Genomic DNA, 24,823 nt, shown 5'->3' on the forward strand with positions numbered 1-24,823 from the left:
CACTGACTAAAACAAGCTTCTCTACACATTAATGGGCATTAATGGTTCTATCACCAAAAGCAAATGTAATGTTTAATACAACAATGACTAATAAAAAAAAAAACTAGACAATTAATATATCTCGGTGCTCTCCGGTCCTAGTGGGGGATATAGCTAATCTATTTGTTTTTGTCTTTATTAATGACTCCTCTACTGGAGAACAAAATCAAATAATTAAAGTCCTGCCCGGAGCACCAAAGTCATTATGTTCGCTGACGTTCTGTTTGTGTGTTTCACGTTTATGACACGATAGGTGTGGATCGCCTAGCAACCAGTTTCTTAATGAGGGGAGCAATTAAAGAGGTTGAGCCCTCGCCTCCATGTTCCCCCTCTCCCATGGGATCCCGTGTGTTTTGTGTGTCTCTATATATGTGTGTGTGAGTGTGTGCGCTTGTGTTCTTTACAGGTTACCCCAACCCATCCCTTTCTTCCTCTCTTCACCACACTCTTCAAAGCAGCAGAGTGACGCCCCGTAAAGCAAGAAAAGACGCTATTGTCAACCGCCCAGTTGAACATGTCTTTGTCTAATAACTTTAATACACCTTCCCTCTGCTTAACCACGTGTGACCTCACAAGTTTAGATCTTCTTCTTTTTTTTCTTTTTTCTCTCAGACTCAGCACCATAACAAACTAATTTAACATGCATCAACAATGATTGCCGGCTTTGTTTGAGTCACCTTTAACAAACAGAGACGTGAGAAAAGGAGACTTGGCCATAAAATGTAATTCGAGCCATGTCTTCCATAGTGCTCTGACAACTATCAGGCAGACAGACAGCGTGCTTTAAATTAGCAACACATTCTTCCTCAAGAGTTCAATGGGCGAGAAGCCTCAGAAATGTGGCTGACTGACTGTGTGTGGCTGAAACAGAGAGGCATCCTCACTCTCAGCTCACACTGCACTTGCACTGACTTGCTCACATTGATCAAGAGGTGCTGCCCCCTATTGGCCCACATACGGGATAGCCTGTGTGTGACAGACTGAATCTCACCATGTGACATTTTGGTTCACTTGTGTGTACTGTCACACAACAAGCATATTATGCATTCAGACACGAATGTGCTTTGTGACTGCCTGTCACTCAAACATGTATAGATTCAGGCTCAAAGGTGCATAAACATGCTCACAAATAGCCGGGTCTTTCACACACAGAGCATCACCCCCCACACATGCAGACACACACGAACAGCGCAGCACCGACGCACACAGACGCTTTCTCTCACTCTCACTCACACACACACACACACACACACACACACACACACACACACACACACACACACACACACACACACACACACACACACACACACACGTTCCTCAGCTCAGTTCCACCATTATAGAGCCCCAGACAATATAGGAGACTCAGCACAGAGCCTGCAGCGCCTGCCTCATTTGCATGCCAAGTGGCTGTAATGCTGTTAGGGTTTATGCAATAAAGACAAGTGAATCCAGACTGCTGGGCCTAAGAGGAAGAAAGAGAGGGAAAAAAGAAGGAAGGGGGAAAAGGGATAGAAGGAAAGGAGAAAGAGAAGGAGAGAGAATGAGAGAGAGAGGTTAAGAGTGAGTGAGAGGCAGAGGGAGAGAGAGACACAGAGAGAGAGAGAGAGTCAAAGGGAACAGATGGCCCAGGGAGAGGTAAAAGGTATAATCCCATCAGCTGCACTATCAACCGACCATCTGGACATCCCACAGCACAATTACAACACATTTCAGCAGGCAGAACAAAGGACGGCTTCGCAGGGCCACATCAGACCTGTTTGAGTGTCACAATACTAGAGCTGAGACCTCCTCCGCTCAGATCTCAGATCAGTTTTGACGTCCTCTACGGCTAGCCCTAACCACTGAGGAGAAAGATTAGGGAGGATCACAGATCGGCTGCCCGAGGTCATTGCACAGCAAAGTGGATCTTGAAGTAAATTCAAGCACACAGACCAAATTGATAGGGTAACAACTCAGCAGACCAGAATAAACAAAAACAAGCTATGACATATGAGATTGAATTTCCATTACTGTAGCGCAAAGTTTGCAAAGACTTAGTGACGCAACGGCAAGCCGGCTCTTTGCATCCTCATCCGTCCACTCCTCATGATGCCTATCATCTGCTGAGGGGGCATTGTGCGTGTCTGTCATCAGATCGCCTGCACTGACTGTGTAATCCACTTCGCCACGGTCCCCATTCAGCACATGCTCCCCTCTATGTCTGTGCATTGAGACATATGCAAATTTTGAGGCAGAAGGGTGGACGGCTTAGGGCCTCAGTCGCTGCCTCTCCATGGGTCCTTCTGTGTGTGGGTGGGGGCACTGGGATTTCCGAGATGGTGCGTCTGTGTTTGTGTGTGTGTGCGTGTGTGCATGATTGTGTATGCCTGTCGTAGGTTTCAGGCTCCAGCTGCCCCCCAACAGTCGCCGTCACCATCAGGCACTTTTTCTTTCCTCCTCCTTCTTCCTGCCCCCACTCTCTCTCATCCCCAAAGTCAATTTGTTTACAGTAATTTTGAAGGGTGAATTATTTGCTGTAATCGTCCGCACTGATGAAGGTCAGGCCCTTAGAGGGGGCCCAGCATGCCCATAGAGGGTTGGTCCTCTTTCAGACGCTCCGCTTCGCAATTAAGGAAAGCAAATGTCACTCCTCCAGGCCTCACAAATGAAAATCTGTACGAGGTGATTAGCATGAAGTCAACAGCGCCTGTTAAAGTCAGATTCCCTGTAGTACCGATGTGTGTGTGTGCACTTTATGGGCAGCGAGAGAGAGCAAACATGACCTGAACAGACCCAACAGCAAGGCAAACAAAGGGAGATGTCTTGTCGGAGGTGATCCATACAACAATGGCCGACTGTGATTTACTTACTGGATAGAAAGGATAATAGAGGTTTAGAAGTGAGCTTGTAAAGAAAGAGAGAACTTGCTGAAATAGTTACTCACATTTTGACGAGTAGAAAAAAACATTCACAATTCATAGTGTATTAAAAGATATTGATGGAAATAGATTAAATTTGATATTGCTATTTTATGGCTAGCTGTCATGCTATTTCTGTTGTAAACACGGTGTTGTGCTGAACACCATATTAAGGTAATGCATCAAATGACAGTGAATGCGAGGCACCAGATCACTCAAATTAGATTATAATAACAACCCGGACGGTTGATGAATGGCAGAGCTACGTAGCAGAAGTCATGCCAGATGAAAAGCATTGTAATAAACAATATGAAATGGATTGAATCGATCACAAAAAGAATGAAAAAAACACAATCTGAATAATTCACGAGTGCATTTCACGTTATGAAACCTGAAACTACACTCAGTGTGCCTTCACTGTACTGCATATGCAGACAAAGGTAATGAAATAACATGAACCAGCAAAGCTTTAGCTTGTCATTTCCACTTTAACAGCCCGTATTCTTGACTCATTTAAGATGTGTTCAACTTTGAAATTTTACTGTACATGCGGGTGCATACTTAATCAATTCTGATGGCTACATTTGCCCTGACACATAATTTGCTCCATCAAATCATTTTCCTGGCGAGCCCGGCGTTTAGCCTTTGTGAAGTGGACCATTTGAAGGGTCTGCTTAACTACACCACTCCAGCGCGCTGATAAATGGTTTTGATTCTCATGCCTTAAAGGACAAATCCATCATTTTTTTTCCAGCGGCAATTTCCATGATACGTCTTTGTGAGAGAGACATGGAGGTGATGCCGTAATGTGTCTGTACAGAAAGAGACATGGGACAGAGTGTGGAATCTCAGGTGCTGAATTGGCCCTTTCTCTTTTGTCTTGGATAAGCAGCCACCCCGTGCATCAAAGCTATCAGCCCGAGTGAAGGATGGACCACTGGAGGAGCCACTGTCATCATCATAGGGGACAACTTCTTTGATGGCCTACAAGTCGTGTTTGGCACCATGCTCGTATGGAGCGAGGTATGATGGAGATTTTGTTATAGATTTGATTTAAATTCAATCATAGAGTTAAAAATTAATTACTTTTTTATTTCACTTTTTTACCCTGTATTGCAACAGCACTCTTTGGTTTGGGATCATTATTTATTTTTCTGTTTCCTGTGTAATACAGCTGATAACTCCCCACGCCATCCGTGTCCAGACTCCACCTCGGCACATCCCTGGTGTCGTGGAAGTCACGCTGTCCTACAAGTCCAAGCAGTTCTGCAAAGGTGCCCCTGGGAGATTTGTCTATACTGGTAAGTCAAAAAACCTTACTCTAGCTCTTTTCTACAGAATTCTCTTGTACCCCCCCCCCCCTCTCCGTCTGTCTGGATCTGGATGGAGCCCTCAGCCCCGAGTCCTAATAATGAACTAACCAGGGCCCCGCTTGCTGAATGTTAAAAGTGTGAGATCTGCACTGCTAGGGAAAAGGTGTTTCGTGGAGGGGCTCCTACAAGTGCAACTCGATCCCCCTCTGACCTGCCATCATACGAGGGCGCTGCCAAGCTCTGTTAGACTCAAGCTGTCAGGATATCTCATTCTGCCAATTCTCTGTATCTGCCTGTACTGAGACAGATAATGCTTTCTGCTAATTGGTTGATTTTGTAAAGCAAAATATGGTTTCATTTTTTTATGAATCAGATTAGAAAAGCAATATCCACGTTAAGTGCACGAGTGTGCCTGAAAGTTATTCTCATGTGTGTTGAATATGAATTCATGGGAGAGAAGGAGGCGAGAGAGTGTGTGAGGCGGAAAGGGTGTGTGTGTCACACTATAAGTAAGGGATCTAATTATCTTGGCTAACAGAAGGAAGTGGTGGTCTTATCTGTCATCATTGGCGAGGAGACAGAGGTTGCGGGGGTCGGAGCCTGTCTGACCTGGAAGCCTCTGTCTGTTCTAACTCTGATGGGCAGTATGAAACAGGGGGAAAAGCGTCAAAGCACTCTCACTTCCCCCAGGCCTCCAGCACAGCCCTGGCCTTGAGCGCAGTAGAATTGCAAAGTGTGTGGCTGGACCCCCAGCCCCCCCACACCCTCCCCATCGGAAACCCCCATCCAGACCCCTCCATCCTGGGGCAGCTGTTTCTCATCAAGTCCCCCCTCTCTCGCTCCCCAAAAACCACCTCTACCACCCCCAGCCATCCGTCCCCTTCTCCTCCAACCGTGCAGTCTGGCCTAGCTCTCCTGCATTTAACCTCCCTAGCAGGAGCGGAGCAGAGGCCAACAAGGCACCAGGATAATGAAACAGGAGTGTAGTGTGGCTGCGTAAGTGTGTGTGTGTCTGTTTGCGGGAGCGCGTGAGAGCGAACGAGAGGAAAAAAAAGTGTGTGAGTGAGTGCGTGTGTACATGTGTTACTGCACAGCCCTGAGAAGGTGTATAAGTTAAGACATTAATGGCTTCTATAGCACCCTGGTGAAAGTACCAGGTCCCTTAAGAACAGACCCCATTAGTCACAGAGGCTAAGCGGATTGGGATGATTACCATCAGGTTTTACTGGGGAAACGTGTCCCCTTCTCTCTATCTTTGTTGATTTTTCAACCCCCCCCCCCCCCCCCCACCCCATCCCATTCTTCCTCTCTGTCTTCCCTGGGTTCCTACTCACTTCCAGTTAGTATAAAGATACAATTACCCCTGGAGGCAATGGTGGTACAATTGATTAGTGCGCTGAATTAAAAGAGAAAGTCACGAATAGACAGGTCCGGCTCCTCTGCTCTGCTATTCCCTGTGAGGCTCACCCTGATTGTACAAGGGTTGACGCTTGAGAGAAAGAAACCGTTAAAGAGAGCAGAATGCATAACGCTACAATTAGGTACCACTGATTCCATATGTGCTGTAATTGCTAGATGAAAGGATGTTAGCTACTTCTCTCTGACATTAAAATGTGAATGGGCTGATGCATTGAGCACAAGAGAGTGAATCATGTATTAAAGAGGGAAACCTTTCAAATCATAGCTTTTCTTTTTTTGAGATGGCACTTGAAAAGAAATTGCCACTACATGAGCGAGTAGGTTTGAAATGATCCGGAGTTACAATAGCAAATTACCTGGGCCTTAAAGGGCATGTACTGTAGTGCCACAGTGCCGTCTGAAAGGCACAGTGTCATATTGGAGAGCAACATGTGCATATCAAAGGTCTAGTTATCAAAGCGAATGGCTGCAAGCGTGACTTAAGAGCACCGCTTGAGAGGAGTGCCCTTTTAGACCTTTTTTTTCATGTTGACTCTTCTTGCACCACCACCCTAATTGTGAAGATTTAACTCACTCAATTTAAGAAATTATCACACATTACCAAGAGTCAACACGGAGGAGACTGCAGCCAATTCCAACAGCAAAGGGACACGTCCTCACTCGGGCTAGTGCCCTGGAACGGCTCCAACACTCACAATCCATTCTCAGAAAGAGAGCACCCTGTAATGTATGTCAAATAATCCTGTTGGCATTGACTATTGAACGTTTAAAACACTAATGAGACAAATAGACATACTATATAAAACTTTAGCAGGCTGTAGTTTACTGACTGCTTCAAGGAGCCTATATTTGTACTTTAATTGACAACCTTTTAGAGAAAAGACATGTTGGCTTTTTATTTTATTGTCTAATACCTTTTTTCCCTTCTAACAAAATGTTGTCCCTTGGAGCTTGCCAGCGGGTCCTCTGTCTAATCCATGTATTGGTTATCCATTGGTCCAGCTGCCAGCAAGGTTGTAGAAAATCAAAAGGAGAAATCCTGGCTGTTCCCGAGGTCAATACTTTATTATACTTTACACTTTATTAAGCACTGCAAACAGTATTTGCTGGTTTGATCAGATCAGATTATTTCTTAAACAAAACGTCTCAATTTTCCGTCTCATTTGCGCCATCCTAACCTTTTTGACTGAGTACTTAAAGTGCTGTATGAAGGAGTAAATCATAAATAAAAACTTTGAGCGTACAATTCATCCAATTTAAGCTCCTAATTGCATCAGAGCTTTTGGTTTTCTATCTTGGCCAAGTTTCCACAAGAGCGTCCCTCCAGGGGCGACCGTGCAGGCCCTTGGTAATATGGTTCTGCAAGCAGTCCTAACACACTCAGCCTCTATTTATCCTAATCAGTGACATCCACATAACCAGGATTGCTTAAAATGAACCCCTTCCGCGCCCCAGAAAACGCACATTTACAGAGACCCCATTTGTCATGGGTAAATTGAGGGTCAGTAAACTTCGCCTGTATCCTCCAGTGGGGATCCAGGACATGCATCATAACGTTAGGAGAGAATGATTGGCGAAGGCGAGCTGTCACACATTTGTCAGGGGGAAGGGAACATTATTTGCTAATTTCCCAAGCTGGGCACTGACAGGGTGCTTCGTCTTCAGACCTTTGGTGACCAGCATGGCTTCGCAGCTATTAGTACAAGTCAAGTGTTTTTTTTCTTCTTTTTTTTTTTTTCCCTCACTGTAAAGCGGCAGTAATAAGAGCCACTCGTTCGACCTCACAAGAGCGGAGCACACTGGGTGAAGGATTTTGGATGGAGTAGATGCCCCATACAGTGAGCTGCTCTTGCCAGGCTTTAGTTGAGGCCAGACAGCCTTGAGGGCTGATGGATCACAAACTTTCCTCGTCAAGGTGACGCTATCGACTCCACTGCACCAAAATCTGACAAAATGGGTATGAGGCAGTCATTCATCAACATAAGGACAAAGAGGTCATGTGTGCTTCACTCAATACTGGTGAAGATCAAGAAATGTCAACCTTGTAAGGGATGGAAAAGGAAGATGTTCATTAGTCTTAAGGTTTATTTTTAGTTAAGCCTCAACAATTTATTTAAAAAAAAAAAAAAGTGCATTTCCATGTCTTCCCAAACTGAATAGGAAGACTTAACTCAGCAGATCCGACATATAAATAGTGATTTCCAGTTCTTCAAACCAAAATCAAACTCACTTCCTTTTCCACTCTTAGAAAATTGTTATGTAGTCTTGGACCCTCCTCTTCCCTAAAAAAAAACTAAATAAACAAACACGCCTTTATCGCAGCACATCAGATAGGCCCTGTGCTGTTGGGCCTGTGACTCGGGCCTATCCTTACGTCTCCTCTCCACCCTGCAGTCACTTTGAAGTCCCAGACTCAGAAGCTGATCAGATGGAGAGCTTCCTTTTCATTTCCTGTCCTGCAGGGTTGGGTTTGGTACCCTGTTGGTTACTGGTCAGTGATGGGGTGTGGCCTACAGTAAAGATATGCTATAATCAAAGGCATTCAAAGAGGTATGTAAACAAGTTTAGAGGAGGACTCACAAACACACACGAAATGCTCCATATGAGCGTTGTACATTTGAAATTCCTGAGACGTTTTTTAATCTTATTTATTCCGTTTTTTTAATTCACCCTGCAGAATGAAGTGCTGTGAGTGAGGATAAAATGTATAAATGTCATCGCCACAGTCAAGTTGCTTGTAACCAGTTGGCACAACAGATTTAGCATGTGTCAAAGCATGTTATCCACTAGCCATGTCCCAATACCTGCCTGTCTCATTACAACTGTGGTATTTAGCACCAGCTCCACAGGAGTGGAGCAGACACTCGTTGCCAAGTTAGATGGGCCCGGTTTGAAGGCCTTGTGAGTTTGTGTGGAGCGCGACAAGGTTCCACGGAGGAAGGTCCTTGTGTCCAATTAGAGGGCTGACGTGACACGTGCTCGCACTCCCCCACTGTCAGGCAGCTTGTCAGGTAGGCTTTGAGAAGCACACTGTGGCATTATTCCACAGCGTGTTATCAGCAAGTGACCTGTGAAATCCAGCTCCGGGAAATTGATTGAAATAAGTACTTGCAGTTGAGCATGTATTTTCCCCCATTACACCTCTCTGTGAAACATATTGTGGGTATCTTTCAAGAGAAAAATGAAAGTATGGCTGTGTTTTTTTTCCCGCTCCAAGTAAGGATGGTATTCATTGATTTAATTTTAATTGGACCCACTTTTTGTCCCACAGTATCGTTAGAGGTCTGTTTTCTAATGGCTCTTAAAATGGATTGTCCTCAGTAAGTCACAGCATCAGTCCTCTGCCATAGGAAAGATAGACAGAGGAAACAGGGAGGGAGGGCTCTTGATAGACGAGGATCTCTCCCCTCCTCCTTCCTCCACCCCCTCTTCTGGCCCCATTTTCAGTATGATCCACACCCAACGGGCTTTAAAAGAACTCCACACAGCCCCTCCTCCTCTGCCGCATTTTGATTGAAATTCATCGGCAAGTTTATTGAGAAATGAATGAGGGAGGCAGCACGGTATTGACTTTGAGAGGAAAACACAACTCATCTTGAATGAGGGGGAAAACGCGGCCGTAATTTAGCCGTCATCGATCTGTGCCCCGTCCATGTATTGATCTTCATTTTACAATATTAATTTGCGCTTGCAATCAGCTGTGAAGGGAACCCATTTGATTTCTGTTGGCCGGTAATGTGTGAAAGTCCGCCGGCGTCCTTAGAGAAGTGGCACACATACTTTAGATGTCATCTAAGAGGATTGAACAGGTGTCTTTGGCCCTTTCTAATAATACAGCCGATATGAAGGGAGTCTGAAATTATGGATGTGCAATCTGTAACATTGCTCCCTTTTAACCGTGTTAATTACATTTTATCTGTTGCAGGAGCAATATCTGCTGGAGACTGTAACTGTCTAGCTTTTTTTTCATCTGTATTGGCTCAAAGTTCATGAAATTTCAATGAACATTGATCTGTCTCCATTGATTTATCCTAACTGCAGATCTTTGAAATTTTAATTTCCTGTTCATCTTGAGACTACTGGAGATGGAATCACTCAGTGGTAACAGGCTGCAGTGGATGGAGGTGATATGGTCAGTGGTAAAGCAGATGAGGTTTGCTTTGCGTGGGTTTGCTGTGAAAATTCCAATTTGGCGTGGTTTGTTTTTTCACTTTTAAAGATGGACTCTACATCTGCATGCATGTTTTCAATTTTCTCAACACTGGAACATATCTACTGTGAAGCAGCAGCATGACTTCTGCCTTCTTTGTGCGCACACTATTCAAATTGAACTCCTGACAGTATCACCGAGAAGAGTTTTTACTCTCTAAATATCTCCAGAAGACTAGAAGCGAGACAAGGTCATTACGTGTGTTGATGCCGTTCTGAACTGCAACCATTGAACAGACCGCAGGTGCCTAGCAGGCTTCAGTTTGACAAGTCACAAATGCAATAACACTTGAATGAACTTCTGCCTGCGCTGTTTATCTGTCTCCCCCTTTCCAACTCCCACTCCACCTCTAATTTGTGTTAAGGGGAAAGAAAAAAATAACTGCTCAATGGTGTAGGAGGAGTGGAGATAAGCTCGAAGCAGTTAAGTATAATTAGCGAAAGTAATAGCTGGCAAATGGCAACAAGGCTAGGTTTTTATCTCCTGGAAAGATAGAGTTATCGTAATAAGCTGTAATGGCTGGCAGGAATGCTAGTACTCTGTGCAAGCTTCCATTCAGCCTCATAGACTTAACAAGGAACAATTTCCCTTAAATTTACTGCTTTGCTCAAACATTTCCCCATGTTTATACCCAGATACTGTAAGTCAATACATGTGTTCAATCCACTTCCATATAGACCCAGGGCACAGTAGTATTGCCATGTAAGCACTTCTGGCTGCCAACGTCGGCCATGTTACACTGTTCCTGTGGAGCGGTTACTCATGTCCTATTTCTAGAGAACATGGAGAAGGAGCAGCAGACCACACTCTGATGCCATGTACACGCCAGCCACTCTACATTTTAAGTGAAGTGGCTAGCAGGGGCAGCTAAGGAGCTCTCAGGGAAAATGTGTTTTAGTAGCATGATGGAACGGAAAGACTAAAGCGTCAGATCAAAATAAGATTGGGAAGTGCACATTCCAGGCGGAAGAATTTCACTGAAACCCTGCCATGAACCCGCGTACGCATGCGTGATATTGAAAATTGGAATGGATATGGTCACAGCTGCACACCGAGTCATGCATTCCTTTTCTTCATATTCTGAAACATGATCATTTACTCTCTAGAGTGAGACATTTACTGAAATATTCATAAAAACATATTCTAAACCTACGCGAGGAAGGAGCAAGTTTCCTTTTTTTAATGGAAATGAGTTGCCATATTCCTTTACAATATCTCTTTTAGTTACCAGTTGTTCAATTTAAAACGTATTTGCTGTCACTTTGCTGTCTTATTGCTTTTGTTAAATTGTAATCATTTCTGAACTAAAACCATGGAAACAGATCTATGAACAAATATAGGTCTGCATATGCAGCGCAGGCAGGGAACAAGATATACGCGTTGTAATTGAACAAAGCATGCAACCTGTCTAAATCTGCAAAGAAAATGAGAGAAAATGAAAATTCTATTAGTCCATAATGCTCCCTCGGCCCCCCTTCCCATGTGCTCTTCATCTCTCCTGCAAAGTATTCAAATGCAAGCCCTGCCTTAGCTCCCCGTGTCTCTTTTTCTCTAATTATCCATGAGGTCAGTAAGCAAAATGGGGAAGAAGCCAGGAGATCAATACAAATTATCCCTGAGCAAACCAGTGCTGACAGTTTGAATTGCAGCATATGTTTACCCAAAATCAGGCAATTTATCTTAATATCAGGCGAGTAATGCAGCAGGGGTGAGAGTTCACACAATCTCTCCACCTCATAATTACCCGCCTCTAAAACAGGAAAGTGGTATTGATTGGCCGCGAGCCGGGAAGCGGGCGTGACTGGAACGTGCCAGCGACCCCCTCCACTCTACACCAACCCCTATCATACCCCCCCTTAGCTCCCCCCTACCTTCATCGGTCCCTCCTCCCCTTCGGCTAGACTCCCCACCCAGGGCAGGATTTATGGGATGTGTGTGGAGGGTTTCATGTTTCCTTGCAGCGACTGAGACCCTTAGCAGAAGGGGTAAGAGGGACACACACACACACACACTTCTTCCACACCCTCACCCCACCCTTCGTTCACCATATTGTGCTGGAAGGACGGCGAGGGCCAAACTAATTCTGGCATGCAAGGGCATCTCGGAGCAGCTAGATTTGCCGCTTATATCTTTAGAAGAGAGTAAAGTTTACGACAGAGTGTGAAGCCGGAACATAATGATGTGCCAAGGATTAAAAAAAAAAAAAGACATAGGGTGGAGAGGGGACAGCTAAAGGGGAAGGGGGGGGGGGGGTGGCTACTGTCAATGTGTGTGGTGTAAGAAAAAGTAGGAAGAGCAGCCCCAATGACTCTTGTGAAAGCTCAGCAGATGAAAGAAAATCTTTGACTGGAAGAAAAAATGTGCGGAGCGATGCGATGAATACACACATAACACATTTATTGTCCAGATTGAATATAAGTGCTCAGTATATATCATCAGCAGCTCTTACAGGATTATTGACATTGTCTGTGTCTGTCTGCACCAGTGTACATGGTATGACTACAGAACTGTCAACTCATCAACTGACAGCACCGTTTAGCGCTAATGCAAGTCTCCATCAGCTGTCAAAAGCATTTGCATGAAATCAATAGCAGATGGCGGCCTGTGTCACCAATTTCATTACGCCGGGGTTGTTACAAAGATCATCTCCATGATAGATGAGATGGCGACATGTCGACATGTGGAGATCATGCCTGACGCTCGGACTGCGACTGCAGAACATTGAGCCATGTTTTAAATGTAAATGTGGATGTAAATTCCTCCATATGTAGGCATTTAGTACTGTGTATAAACTGTAACAGACTCGGATTCAGTCTAAACTACAGGATAGGAAAGGATACTATACCCTCCACACATCATCATTCTCAGGTCCGTTTGTACAGTGGGGGCATCATTATCATTGGAAAGGCACATCAAACAGAACACCTCTCCTAACCTAGGGCTCGTCCTGTACTGTACGTCTCTCCGGCTGTGTTCCCAGCATGCCTGGCGGGTTGTGTAGGCCCCAGCTGAGGCAGAGGACAGGAGAGCGTGATGTATCACCCTGAGAGAGCCCACTGACAGCCTCTGATGATGGATGGCCTGATTATGGAGTGCTTTTTACACATACACAATTTACATCACACTGAGCAGCGGGGTCTGGCAGGGCTGCCGTGCACATTCACTCTCAACCGGGCATGTGCATTCTCGCTCTCTCACACTCACACACACACACACACACACACACACACACACACACACACACACACACACACACACACACACACACACACACACACACACACACACACACACACACACACACACACACACACACACACACACACACACACACACACACACACACACACACACACACACACACACACACACACACACACACACACACACAGACACAGACACAGACACAGACACACAGACACATACACACACACACTCACTATGCATGCTCCGCCGGTGTGTGTACACATGTATGGGTCTGCCGGAGTGCATAGATAAGAAAGGGGGTGGAAATAACAAAAGAAAGGGGCAAATTCCTTGCTACAGCCTTGTCATGTACGATCAATAAGGCAGATCAATCCTTTATTAAGGAGAAGATGGCGGTCCCCCCACATTGCGAAGCGGACCTTTGTCGTTCCGGAACACATGATGACATGTCAAATCAGATTTCCAGCAGTGTATGTTGATGTGGCGTGGGGTTTATTCAGGTGTGCGCGTCAAATAGGGCCGTATACCACTGTATCTGCAAGCTAGATCCTTTCTATCGATTAGCACCTCACATTGTCCATGCTTGAACACATAATTGCTCCATTTGATCACGGTCGAGCTGGCAATTACTGTATTCAGGTTTTGGCAGAAGTGGTGCATGTGTTTGTACATGACTGTATTTATGCGTGAGTGGGTGCAGTTTGTGTGTGAGCATGCTTGCATGTGTATTTAGATGAGAGGGAACAAAAGAAAAAGTGAGACATATGAATGTTCATTTTCCAGCCATGACTCCCCGGCTCGTGCTTCAGTGGCCCTGCCTGTGTGTGTGTTTGTGTGTGTGTGCGGGGGGGCGTTCGTTTGCTTTCACATTCTCTGGTGTTCAGCAGGTTCAGCGAGCTGTGCGGTGTTAATGCTGAAATTACATGCTGAGTAATGAGTGATGGGCCAAATTACAGGCTGAACAATGAATAGAGGCAGGCAGCTCTTATTAGTCTCCATAGAAAGCCATTGATTTATGAAGCGCCTTGCTCGGTGGAGTTACTCTCCTGAAAATGATATCTACATTGAGAACTGATGTTCTCTATTAAGTCGTTCCTTCCCCCTTTTACACTGCTCTCCTCCTTTCCTCCCCTCCTTCTCTCCTCTGCCCTCCCTCCCAGCAGGTCCTGCCTATGAGTGTGCACATGATTGTTTAGAATCAGGCGGAGCTGTAAGGAAGCCTTCAATTACCCATTAGGACTGTCAGACATAAAACGCCCTGCTCTCACCAAAGTCTGGGTTATGATTCATTTACTTTGTGCCTCTGATTCATCGCCCAATATGCCTCATGCCCCAGATTACTATTTGAGGGGTGGGAGAGATTAATGGCTCCATGGGATCTCCCGCCGTATTTCACGGGCCCAGTGTTGCAGTACAGTTGGTGCAGAAGGGTGAAATGACAGCAACTTACACTAGATCAATGTGTGGACAGCCTTTCACAGATTATTAAAGCTCGGTTAGATTAAAAGACCCCCGCTATGTAGTTTGCTGTAGTCAATATTCTCAAGCAGATAAAAAAGATGGGAGGGTCCCTCTGAAGGATTCTCAGACTGATGTAGGTCATCACTGCTGTTAATGGAATAACACTCAGTGACATGAGTGTCAGAGGAACCCGTGTCAGTTTCCATCACTTGCCCCCCTGATGTTTCATAAAACATCTCTTCACCCCTGAGGTCTCTTTGAAATTAGGCATTCTGAAATGACTTTTGTTCTGTAAACTCTAACAGATTTCTCAATTAGTTTCTTCCTGGGTCAAAATTGAATCTGAAATGGTTCTAATCTTTCCTCTCCCTTTTTTTTTTTTTTTTACTTTCAGCCCTGAATGAGCCAACCATCGACTATGGTTTCCAGAGGCTGCAGAAGGTTATTCCCAGACACCCCGGCGATCCTGAGAGGTTACCAAAGGTGAGTCCAGTGTCCCTGCAGCAGAGAAAAAACAGAACAGCAAGCACACAGAAACAGAGCTTGGTTATAAACGCCTTAACATTCTGAATGTGACAAATAAACAAAACATCATTACCATCAAGGCGAAGCACTGTGACCCCAAAACCGTAACAGCTTTGCTCCAAATATGTGGCTTACCCACTAACCAGCATGGTAATGGTATTGGTTTTGTGTGTGGAGAGAGGCGTAAACTCTCTGTGTGGCAAAATAGCTCAATCAGGCGTTTTCCTCTCCAGTAGTCTGTGGAGATGGTAATCTGGTCAGAAACAACGTCTGCACCCTCATTACCCCACTCATGTTTTCCTTTCATTTTCTGCAGCTCGATTTGGTTTAATCTTTTGTTTACAGAACCCTGTGCCGTAAACCCCCTAGTCTTACTGCAGCTAATAGACAAAGACTGCATGTTATTATGCTTTGGCTTTCTTATTGTTTTTCTTTGAACCTGGGTGATGGAGTTGAAAGCCACATCAGTTTTAGACGCACCGGCGTGGCACATAAATAGGCTGCCATGTTGAAAGACCTGAGCATGAACACTAAGGTGCACGTTTTATTTTTGTTGTGATTACCCTCCCCTTCAGAAACTCTTTGATTCTTTTAGTCTTTTCATTCCCTTGGATTCTTTTACTCTCTCCATTTCCTATTGATAAAATCTATCTGTGTGTTTTCACTAATTGCCACCCTGCCAGTAATCATTTCTGTGACTGACGTTCCAGATGTGTCAAGTGTAATAATATAACTGATTACTACGTTCAAAACCCCTTGGCATGTGGTGAAGTGGGGGCCACCTTAGAGTTTTAATAATACTGTTAAACCTTTAAAGACCTTATCTATTAAATCCCAGCATGCAACACAGCAATATCATTAACGTCCAACGGACAATTTAATAAAGAACAGACTGTGTGGTAGCTATAGACGTTTGACCAAGGCAATGTGGAGAAATGGAACATCACAGCTAGTTCCTGCTTCAGTATATGAAGTGTTTCAATTAGACTCAGTCCCTGTGGAGACAGGAAACAACACCTAGACATGAAATGTTACTCTAATTTCAACTGTAAACGTAGACCAAAAGGTAAAGTACACTTACCTTTAATATCCACATGGCTTTCTCTATCTCCGCAGGCATCGCTGGTCTACACAATTTTATAAAGTCTTTGTGCAATCTCCAGAACAAAGAGAGGCACCAATGTTAAACACAGCGTTATTACGGAGAAACCTTACTTCTTTCCCTGAATACAAAGCGCTGTTGGTATTGAGACAGATTTTGACACTGAACCCAAGATTAGTTTCCTGGGCGTGCATACACTTAATATAGCACGCTCTCCCAGCCTTTGCATGAAACAATCACAGAGTGAGATGAAACCCTGCACTTCCAATAAACAACATAAATATTTGATTTGCTCTCTAATGGACCCAAATATGGGGTTCAGGGGGCATGTAAATGATCCCACCAAGTGATTCGTCATTGTTAAGCTTGCCATCTGAGGGTCAGCTCACGGGGTCAAAAGCACATTCCCAATAAAACAGCCCGTGGCAGGCTGACGCAGGCATGTACATTTGGAATGAGAACAGAAACGGCATATAGAAACAGCCATTACAGGGTGCAGGTGAGGTAGGGAGACTCTATAAAAAGAAGATAAAGCTGGAGGACGCGCGGTGTGCATTAGCAGAAAGGCAAATCGACACCAAGTCCACTCACCGCCTCCCCCCCCCCCCCCCTCCCATGACTTCACCCTCCAGTTGATAATATTACTGCGCTATATTGATTTCCACCAGCCTTCTCCCTGGGACCAGTAAGACACGTGGTAATTGTAAGGAGACAGAAAGCCAATATGGGAGTGCTCATGGATAGCAAGGGATGCACGCTAATATTGTTGCTACACAGAGAAAAAGGGGGGAAGCTGCCTCTGATTGAAGTTTACCTCGTAATTCTAAGACAACATCGTAGATGACAGTCTGACCCGGTGGGAGGAGTGGAGATATAAAAATTCAATGCAAAGTCCAGAGTGAATATGAAAGTAATAAGTGTGAGCAGTCAAGTGATGAGAAAGGAGATTGGTTTGCGGGCATCGCGTTAAGTGAACAGAGACTTTGGAATTCACCCTCCTTTTTAAGATCTTGTTATAAAACAATTTTCTATTCATAATATAAAAAAGACAATTTATAATACCATTTTGTGCCCTCTGGCAGTAATGGACAAATAGACTGGATATCACATTATATCACACTCAATTTCTCTCTTCTGTAACAAATTAGATTCATTATGAAATTAAAAGTGGAAACTCAATATTGTTTTATTATTAAGCTGATTGCTTTGGATTCCTTTCTTTCCTCCCAAAATGAGCATAAGCCCATTCTTTTCCAATTCTTTGTGTAATCCACAAGGAGAAAATATTACAAATGTGTTCATGTCAAGCAATTACCCATGTATTTAAATGAATCTCTCTTCCTGTGCTCTTTGAAGTACCTTCATCTAATGGCCCTATGCTTCTAAATGCATTCATTACCTCAGGCTAGAGCTAACAGAGTAATTGCCTTACAGTTTTATAATGGCATTAGCACTCCAAGCTACATAACCTAGGCCCTCTTTTATTAACTGTGATAATATAAATACAACATCCATGTTAATCTAGTGCTTGAAGAATCACAACCGAGTCCTTTTAGACCCCTTCTCCTTATTGTTAGATATTCTTTATAACACATCATTTGTTATGGTTTCCTCACATTTCTTTCTTGGCAATAATAAAAAAAAAAAAAGCAGCCTTTAAATCTGAGGTGATCTGTCATCTGAGCAGCTCCATTTAAACAGTTGTTGAACACGGGACCTTTATGCTAAGCAAGGCAAACAATAGCAGAAATCTGTCACGCATTTGTCACAGAACAACAGAAATCATTTGCGGCCTTTAATTGTTTCAATTTAACATGGCGTGTTCTGATATGTCTCCATGACAAGAAAGCCAATTACACTTATGCTGGAGTAGTATTGAGATTTACATGGAAATGCCCTCAGAACACTATTCCGTGTTAATCGCATTCACAGCGTGAGCTGATATGCATGAAAGCGTCTCGTCAGAAGAAAACAAACTTCTTCCTTGATTGGGTGCAGCACTTCTCATCATCCTCGGATATGACTAGGTTGCACTTAAGCATAGCCTTGCGAGTCAGCTTGGTTAGTTAAGACACCACGCGGTAAACGACAGATTAAGGATGAGAGGCAATATCCTTTTCTCTCCTCCCTTTTCCAAGCTGTCCTTATGTCACTGCTGCAAAGTACCATATGGACAAGGAGGGAGAGGACGTTTTACAGAGAATGAAACATGGCTTGCGAATGCGACAGTCTTAATTGCTTTAATTGTTGTTTAAAATTGAGAGCCATGTAGGAGATCTTGAAATATGATAGAATAGATTATTGGTAATTATTAACTGCAGACAAAAAGAAAGAAAACCACTTTATCTCACTCAGCAAGAGAGAGAGAAATCTGTTCTGCCTGATGAGAACACATCAAGACAGCTGGTCCTCTCATTTAGTCTACCTGCCTCACGACAACCATAATTCTTTATTTGTATGCAAACTAGATGCATGCAACGTTGAGCATACACACCAATTTCAGAGGTAAATGCCCATTCTAAGAGCCACCCATCCGGTAACTTGGGGTGGATTAAGCGATATGTTTCTATAAGAGAGCATGGCATACGCTGGAAGTGGCTTCTACAGTGATTCATCTTGATAAATCAAGGGCTGTGGTAGATATGCTCCTCAGGATGAAAGGGCCCATACACACACTCCGTAAACACTACATACGCTGTGCCTTGGAAATGCAGGCCAAGTCTTGGAGGCCGCTGTTTGAAGGCGCGAAGGCTGTGTTTACATTCATTTACGGCAGCTGCCGTCTTAATCCCACACTGCTATTGCCAAGTGATGGAACACTTCAGACAAATTACCGAGGCCCGCAAAAGAAAACACGGCGAATGTGGGAAGAAAACAAGCGCCATCTGAGATGTTTCTGGTGACAGATTTGCATTGCTTTTAACCAGAGTTCTAACAGCACAGTCTACAAATCTCTGCTCTACAGCAGGTGACAACAAGCAAGCATTTTAAAAACACACGCAACAGTCATGTCTGCAATTTGCCTTTGTCAGATTAGATGCACTCTTAAAGGAGATGAGCGTTTTCATAGAGCATATTGCCTTCTGTATTCTAGAAAACAAAGAGAGCAGCCTGGTTGCTTGAGAGGGATTTAATTGTAAGTGCTGAATTCAAAGAGCAGATAAAGACACACAAACGGGCCAAACCCCACCTAGCTGGAAGCCCCAAACAGAGAGGGGGGAACGGATCCGGGGCCAACTCATTTTCAGTGTTAAGAGCCAAAGCAACACAGCTAATCCGCATTGTCAAGCGGGGGCAAGCATGCAGACATGGATAAGACCACATCCTGAGCATCCGTGTCCCCAAGGCACAAGCACCCAGCTCTTGCTGGATGGGAAGTCATTTGTGAAGTCCTTTGCAACAGCCAGTCAAAGAGGTTAATTGAAAAATTCCTTAATGTCATTACAACAGAACTAGATTAACCCAGAGCTAATTCACTTTATTGTTCTGAAGAGAGGGGACTCGGCGCTGAACTCCAGAGCAAACGTGAGGCCCAGAATCAGGGGTGAGGTGTTGTTTTTAAAGGACCATGCCAGTTTAATTAAGATAGGGAACATTATTCACTGCTCTGCATGGATGGAAGGAGCAAAGTGGTAGTGCTGTGTAAAAAACGAAACGGTGCCTGTTCAATCAGGGTGGCTTTTATTTAGCCGCTTGAATATGTAAACATTTTTAAAGCTCTCCACGACCCAGCTGTGTAATGTTGTTTTTTGATATTGTTTGTTAGTGTGCGGACCACAGGAGCTTTTTAACATAATCAGTTTGGGTCTTAACATTGACGCTTCTTGTTTTGCTCATCAGGAGGTGCTGCTGAAGAGAGCGGCTGATCTCGTGGAGGCTCTGTATGGAATGCCCCACAACAATCAGGTCAGTATCCACACACCGCTTACACCTCTGCTATATAAGGAACCATTGAAAATGTACTGATAGTATATCCAAAGGGTATTTTCATCACTATATCTGGAACGTTGTAGGCTACATGCGTTGTGTGTTAACCATATAGCCATGAACCTTGCATCAAAGCTATGAAAACGACATAAATAACGAAACCGCTGCTTTCTCTACGCTTTCCAGGAGATCATTCTGAAGAGGGCAGCTGACATCGCCGAGGCCCTGTACAGCGTTCCCCGCAACCACAACCAGATCCCCTCTCTCGCTAACACAGCCTCCCACGGCATGATGGGAGTCAACTCCTTCAGCAGCCAGCTAGCAGTCAATGTGTCTGAGTCACAAGGCAACGACCAAGGTATGTGTGTAAGGATATGGCATCACAAATCTGAGGTTTTCAAAAGTGGGGTCCTTAGGGGGATTACAGGGGTTTTGCAGCGAAATTAGAAAATTAACATTTTTTTCACTCGTTTAAATGAGAAGAATTGATGGAAATTATGTTTTTAAACACTGGGTTCACTCACCTTAATATAGGCAGTTAAAGGGTCCAATTAAGTGCCACATTTCTTATTAAACTGGCATCTGCAGCATGTGCCGATATAAAAACGCTTGATTGCAGCAGTCAATTCCCATGATCATTTACCGTAATAAGTGAACTTTTCTCTGTAGGAATGAAATGAATGAATTTTTCTTTTCTATCTCCCACCCATGCTTTTTCAGTGGGCTACAGCAGGAACACCAGCAGCGTGTCCCCCCGGGGCTACATCTCCAGCAGCACCCCCCAGCAGTCGGGCTACAACTCCGTCAGCAACAGCATGAATGGCTACGGCAATGCCGGTATGAACCTGGGAGTGCCAAGCTCCCCCGGGTTCCTCAACGGATCCTCTGCCAACTCCCCATATGGAAGTGAGTAGCTTGCCACTATCGCACGCTGTAGTAGCACTAAGCTGCTGCTGATTTAATTCCAGCTCCCACATTCCTTTTCACTTCTATGAATCACTCGTGACAGGGTTATAACATTATTGATGGTGATAATATATTACTGTTCATTCACGGGGGCTTGTTTAGTTTTAGTACTTCGCAGAACACACATGTAGCCGAGGGTAGCAGGAATATTCCCCTTTTTATTTCTCCGTGTGCCACCTGTATTTGTTCAACCGGACGAGATGTTGATGGTAGGGGTCTGTGAGTACTGATCGTGTATCCCCCCCGGCAGTAATACTATCCTAGCCTTACCTTAACTGCCCTCTCCCTCCTCGGCACTACTCACAGCACGTTCTCACTCTCACCCCTCCTTCCTTCCTTTTCCCTCCCTATCGTCTTTGCAGTTAAACAAAAGAGCGCCTTCGCCCCTGTGGTCCGACCCCAGGCCTCCCCACCCCCCTCCTGCACCAGCGCCAACGGCAACGGACTGCAAGGTGAGCCCCCCTCACCCCCTCATCCCTTCCCTACGGACTACTGGTCAGATACCGCTGCTCAGGCCTCTGTCCGGTTCGGTGAGGGATTAATCATTACAAATATATGCATTTTGACAGGCCAATTTACACCTTTCAGTTCACACTCACACACACAAAGCATGCCTATACACACACACACACACACACACACACACCCACACGACTGGAAGCCGCCGTCTGTGCAACGCAAACAAACCTCCTTGTTGCCCTTTCTTACAAATGATCCCCTCCGATGTCGCAGGAAAAGACCTTCCCCGAATTGTTTTAGTAATTATGTTTATTAGGTTTTGTGCATGTGTCATGACCAACATGATTACTTTGAAAACAAGCTTAGCCGTAGTGTGTGCCCCAAGATTAATAACATTGGGCTTAATGAAGTGGGAAATTAAAGTTCATCTTGCTACACGTTCATACTTATTAATACATGTTGTGCAGAAATTAATGAGCAATGCCTTGCCATCATCTGCGCTGGCAAACTTAAAAGCATTTCAACCATGACTCTACAAATATACTCAGAGCAATATAATAATACATCATCCCAGCACTTCACTAGTCGCCTAATTGTTAAAACGTGTGAAAGTACTGAATATATAAACTCTCCGGGTGAGGTACAGTTGCTAATGATATCCTAAGCAGATGGTCTTGGTAGAATAACGGAAGCTACCTTTGATCTAGCGTAATCTCTCTTAGATAATGACGCGGAGGCACGACTTGGGGAATGTGGAAATGTAGGACTAATGTGCTGTTCAGTGCCGAGGAGTGAAGGATAAAGAGAGGAGGGGAGGATAGGAAGCGATAGAAGCAATCTGAGGAGTGTCTAGTACTGTAGCGCTGTGGCATTGTGGGAAGTGACCGTGTTGTTGCTCTGCCGTCACCACGGCCGCGTCTCCTGGGAGTCTGGGCCACTGTTTGCCATTACCCCAACGCCAGGAGAAATATCACACATAGCAGGACTGGCATGCTGGGGGCTGAAATGTCAGAGCAGGAGGGAGCTTTTCAAAGTCTCCGCGTTAGGAGGACGTGCAGCAGCAGGCTGGCGGACACGGCAAACACTCACAGGCACATACGCAAACAGGCACATTTAGGCATACATTCACACACTTATGCAGTCAGATGGCTCATGCACACACACACACGCACACACATTGATACATACACAGAATTACAAATTGTTCAAAAATATTTTTTTTTAGCCATAACTGTTTTTAAGGCAAATCAACTAACCCTTTTTCTTCTTCTCTTTTTCCAGCCATGTCCGGTCTGGTTGTCCCTCCAATGTAAATGCACTTTCATCATCTCAAGCACCAGTCTACACATTACCACTTCACAGGAGCACACAGCAAAATCGCTGGTGTAATGTATAGTCAAACGCTTGTTTTTGTTTTTAAAGATGAAGGGAAAAAAAATGAAAAGAAAGAAAACGGTTTTCTTTTCTTTTAAATGACTTTTGCAACCTGCAGAAAAAAAAGGATTTCAAGAGGAACACTTTTTTTTTTTTTTTTCTGTGGGACTCTTTTTTTGTGTATATCCTTCCCCCCATTGTATCACCCTTGAAGAGGACGCAGGATGACGAAGGGTTTATTTTGTATACCTGTCGGGTTGTGCTTCGGCCATGGACATGTCCAATCAACCACACATTCAATACTGGAAGGGACTCTGTGGACTCACCATCTGGTTGTAAAGTAAAAACACTGATGTACAGTACATTTGCCAATGAACTTCAAGACATTGTTTTTCTGTTTCAACTCTCTTTTAATAGATTCACAACAGTTGTGTGTCTTTATAATGTGACTTTTTGTATTTTTATGTGTGAGAAAAATACACAGGGGCCAAGTCAGTTTGAATTTCAACTGGAAAATATATGAGATATATAATGTAGAAAAATTGATCATAAAAGTACAACGAGTAACCGGGGAGGGGCTGGGTGGGTAAGGTTCTATCACGTGTCATTCCTGCATTTTAACTTAAATTTTGTAATTTATTGTAGCTAGAAATCATCCTCAAAAGTAAAAAAAAAAAATCCTCTTTGATTCAACAAGCACACTGATGTGTACAAAACACTGCTCTGTTGATGAATATGATGTACTTCCATGTCTAGAGCTTCCTTTTAAGCAAGTGTGTTTTGCCATGTTTTTCAACTTTTTTGCTAGCACTGTATATTAATGCATTCCTAGGCTACTGTGAAGTCTGTTTCTTGTTGATGAGGAGCAGTCTCCCCCTTCTAGCTCCAATTCCCTTATGTGTTTTATATGTGGTTAACAATTGTAGACTATTGTGATATTGCCAAACTTGTGCTAAATATTTATACATCTGTCTTTTTCATGTTCTTTTAGATCAACAAAAAAACATTTAAAAAAACAAAAAATCCATTGAGAATGTAGGAGTAAAGTAGTTCATCGTCATATTTCTGTTCCAACACACACTTGCGCTCACTGAGGGAATTTTGTAACATATCAACTATAAATAATGTATTTATCTCTGAAATTTTGTATATTGCTTTTCATTATGTATGTATTAATCGTCATGCCCTTAATATAGTGATGCAGCACAGATAATTCAGCCAAGAACTGTTGCCTTCATTTGTTTTCTTTTTGTATTTGATGAAATGCAATGTGCATATATTTCACGTGTATCCTCAAAAAATTTGTGTTACTCCGTCAAGACTCTCTGTCCATTTTTTTTAAAGGGGAAGTCAAACTTCATTGTTTATTTTTATATTGATTTTAAATTATCTATACAGACCATTTTGGAGAAAACTTTGTTGGTTGTATTGTCAAATAAATTGTTTGTGACCCATATGATAGTTGTTAAGATCCAATAGAGACTAATGTGCATGAGGGACAACCTTGGAGATAAAAAAAACACTCCATTTGTGGTTGTATTTTTTTCTGTTTTGTAGAATGTATAGAAGTCATTTTTACTCACCACTTATGACTCTGCCACATAGCTTACATGTGTTTACAGGGAAGAAAATTAAAAAATGTCAACATTTGGAATGGAAACAGAAATGAATAAGTGATGTTTTATTAAAATTTTCAGTAAAACACAATAGCTCCTCAACTGTGGACTTCTTCAGTTTAAAGTACAGTTTGGCTGGCAGACAAACTGACAATCAGAACAAAGAAAAAAAGACAGTAGAAACTTCTGAAGACAAACCTGTGATTCGTCTGTAAGTTGTAGTGTTTAGACTTTGCCATAGAGATAACTGTAACCTGTGGAAAAGTGTAACATCCATAAAAGATGAAAACTGCTCTTTACTCACA

General features: G+C 43.7%; 1 protein-coding gene across 4 annotated transcripts in view; it reads left to right on the top strand.

Annotated features, from left to right (window-relative positions):
- The window catches only part of LOC307044483 (transcription factor COE3), a 67,217-nt gene extending 42,407 nt beyond the window's left edge, over positions 1–24,810 (top strand). The window contains exons 9-16 of one of the 4 annotated variants that reach the window (XM_079689760.1): positions 3,829–3,962; positions 4,114–4,240; positions 14,944–15,032; positions 20,017–20,082; positions 20,290–20,461; positions 20,824–21,009; positions 21,432–21,599; positions 22,810–24,810. In XM_079689760.1, coding sequence (XP_079545886.1) covers positions 3,829–3,962; positions 4,114–4,240; positions 14,944–15,032; positions 20,017–20,082; positions 20,290–20,461; positions 20,824–21,009; positions 21,432–21,599; positions 22,810–22,841 — 974 coding nt within the window. In that variant the 3' untranslated portion in view covers positions 22,842–24,810. The remainder of the gene's footprint in view (positions 1–3,828; positions 3,963–4,113; positions 4,241–14,943; positions 15,033–20,016; positions 20,083–20,289; positions 20,462–20,823; positions 21,010–21,431; positions 21,600–22,809) is intronic. The other 3 variants (XM_079689762.1, XM_079689761.1, XM_079689763.1) reach the window with 3 other exon arrangements.
- Positions 24,811–24,823: the final 13 nt, after the last annotated feature.

Source organism: Notothenia rossii (genome assembly GCF_949606895.1).
Source record: "Notothenia rossii genome assembly, chromosome: 6".
Classification (NCBI taxonomy): Eukaryota; Metazoa; Chordata; class Actinopteri; order Perciformes; family Nototheniidae; genus Notothenia; species Notothenia rossii.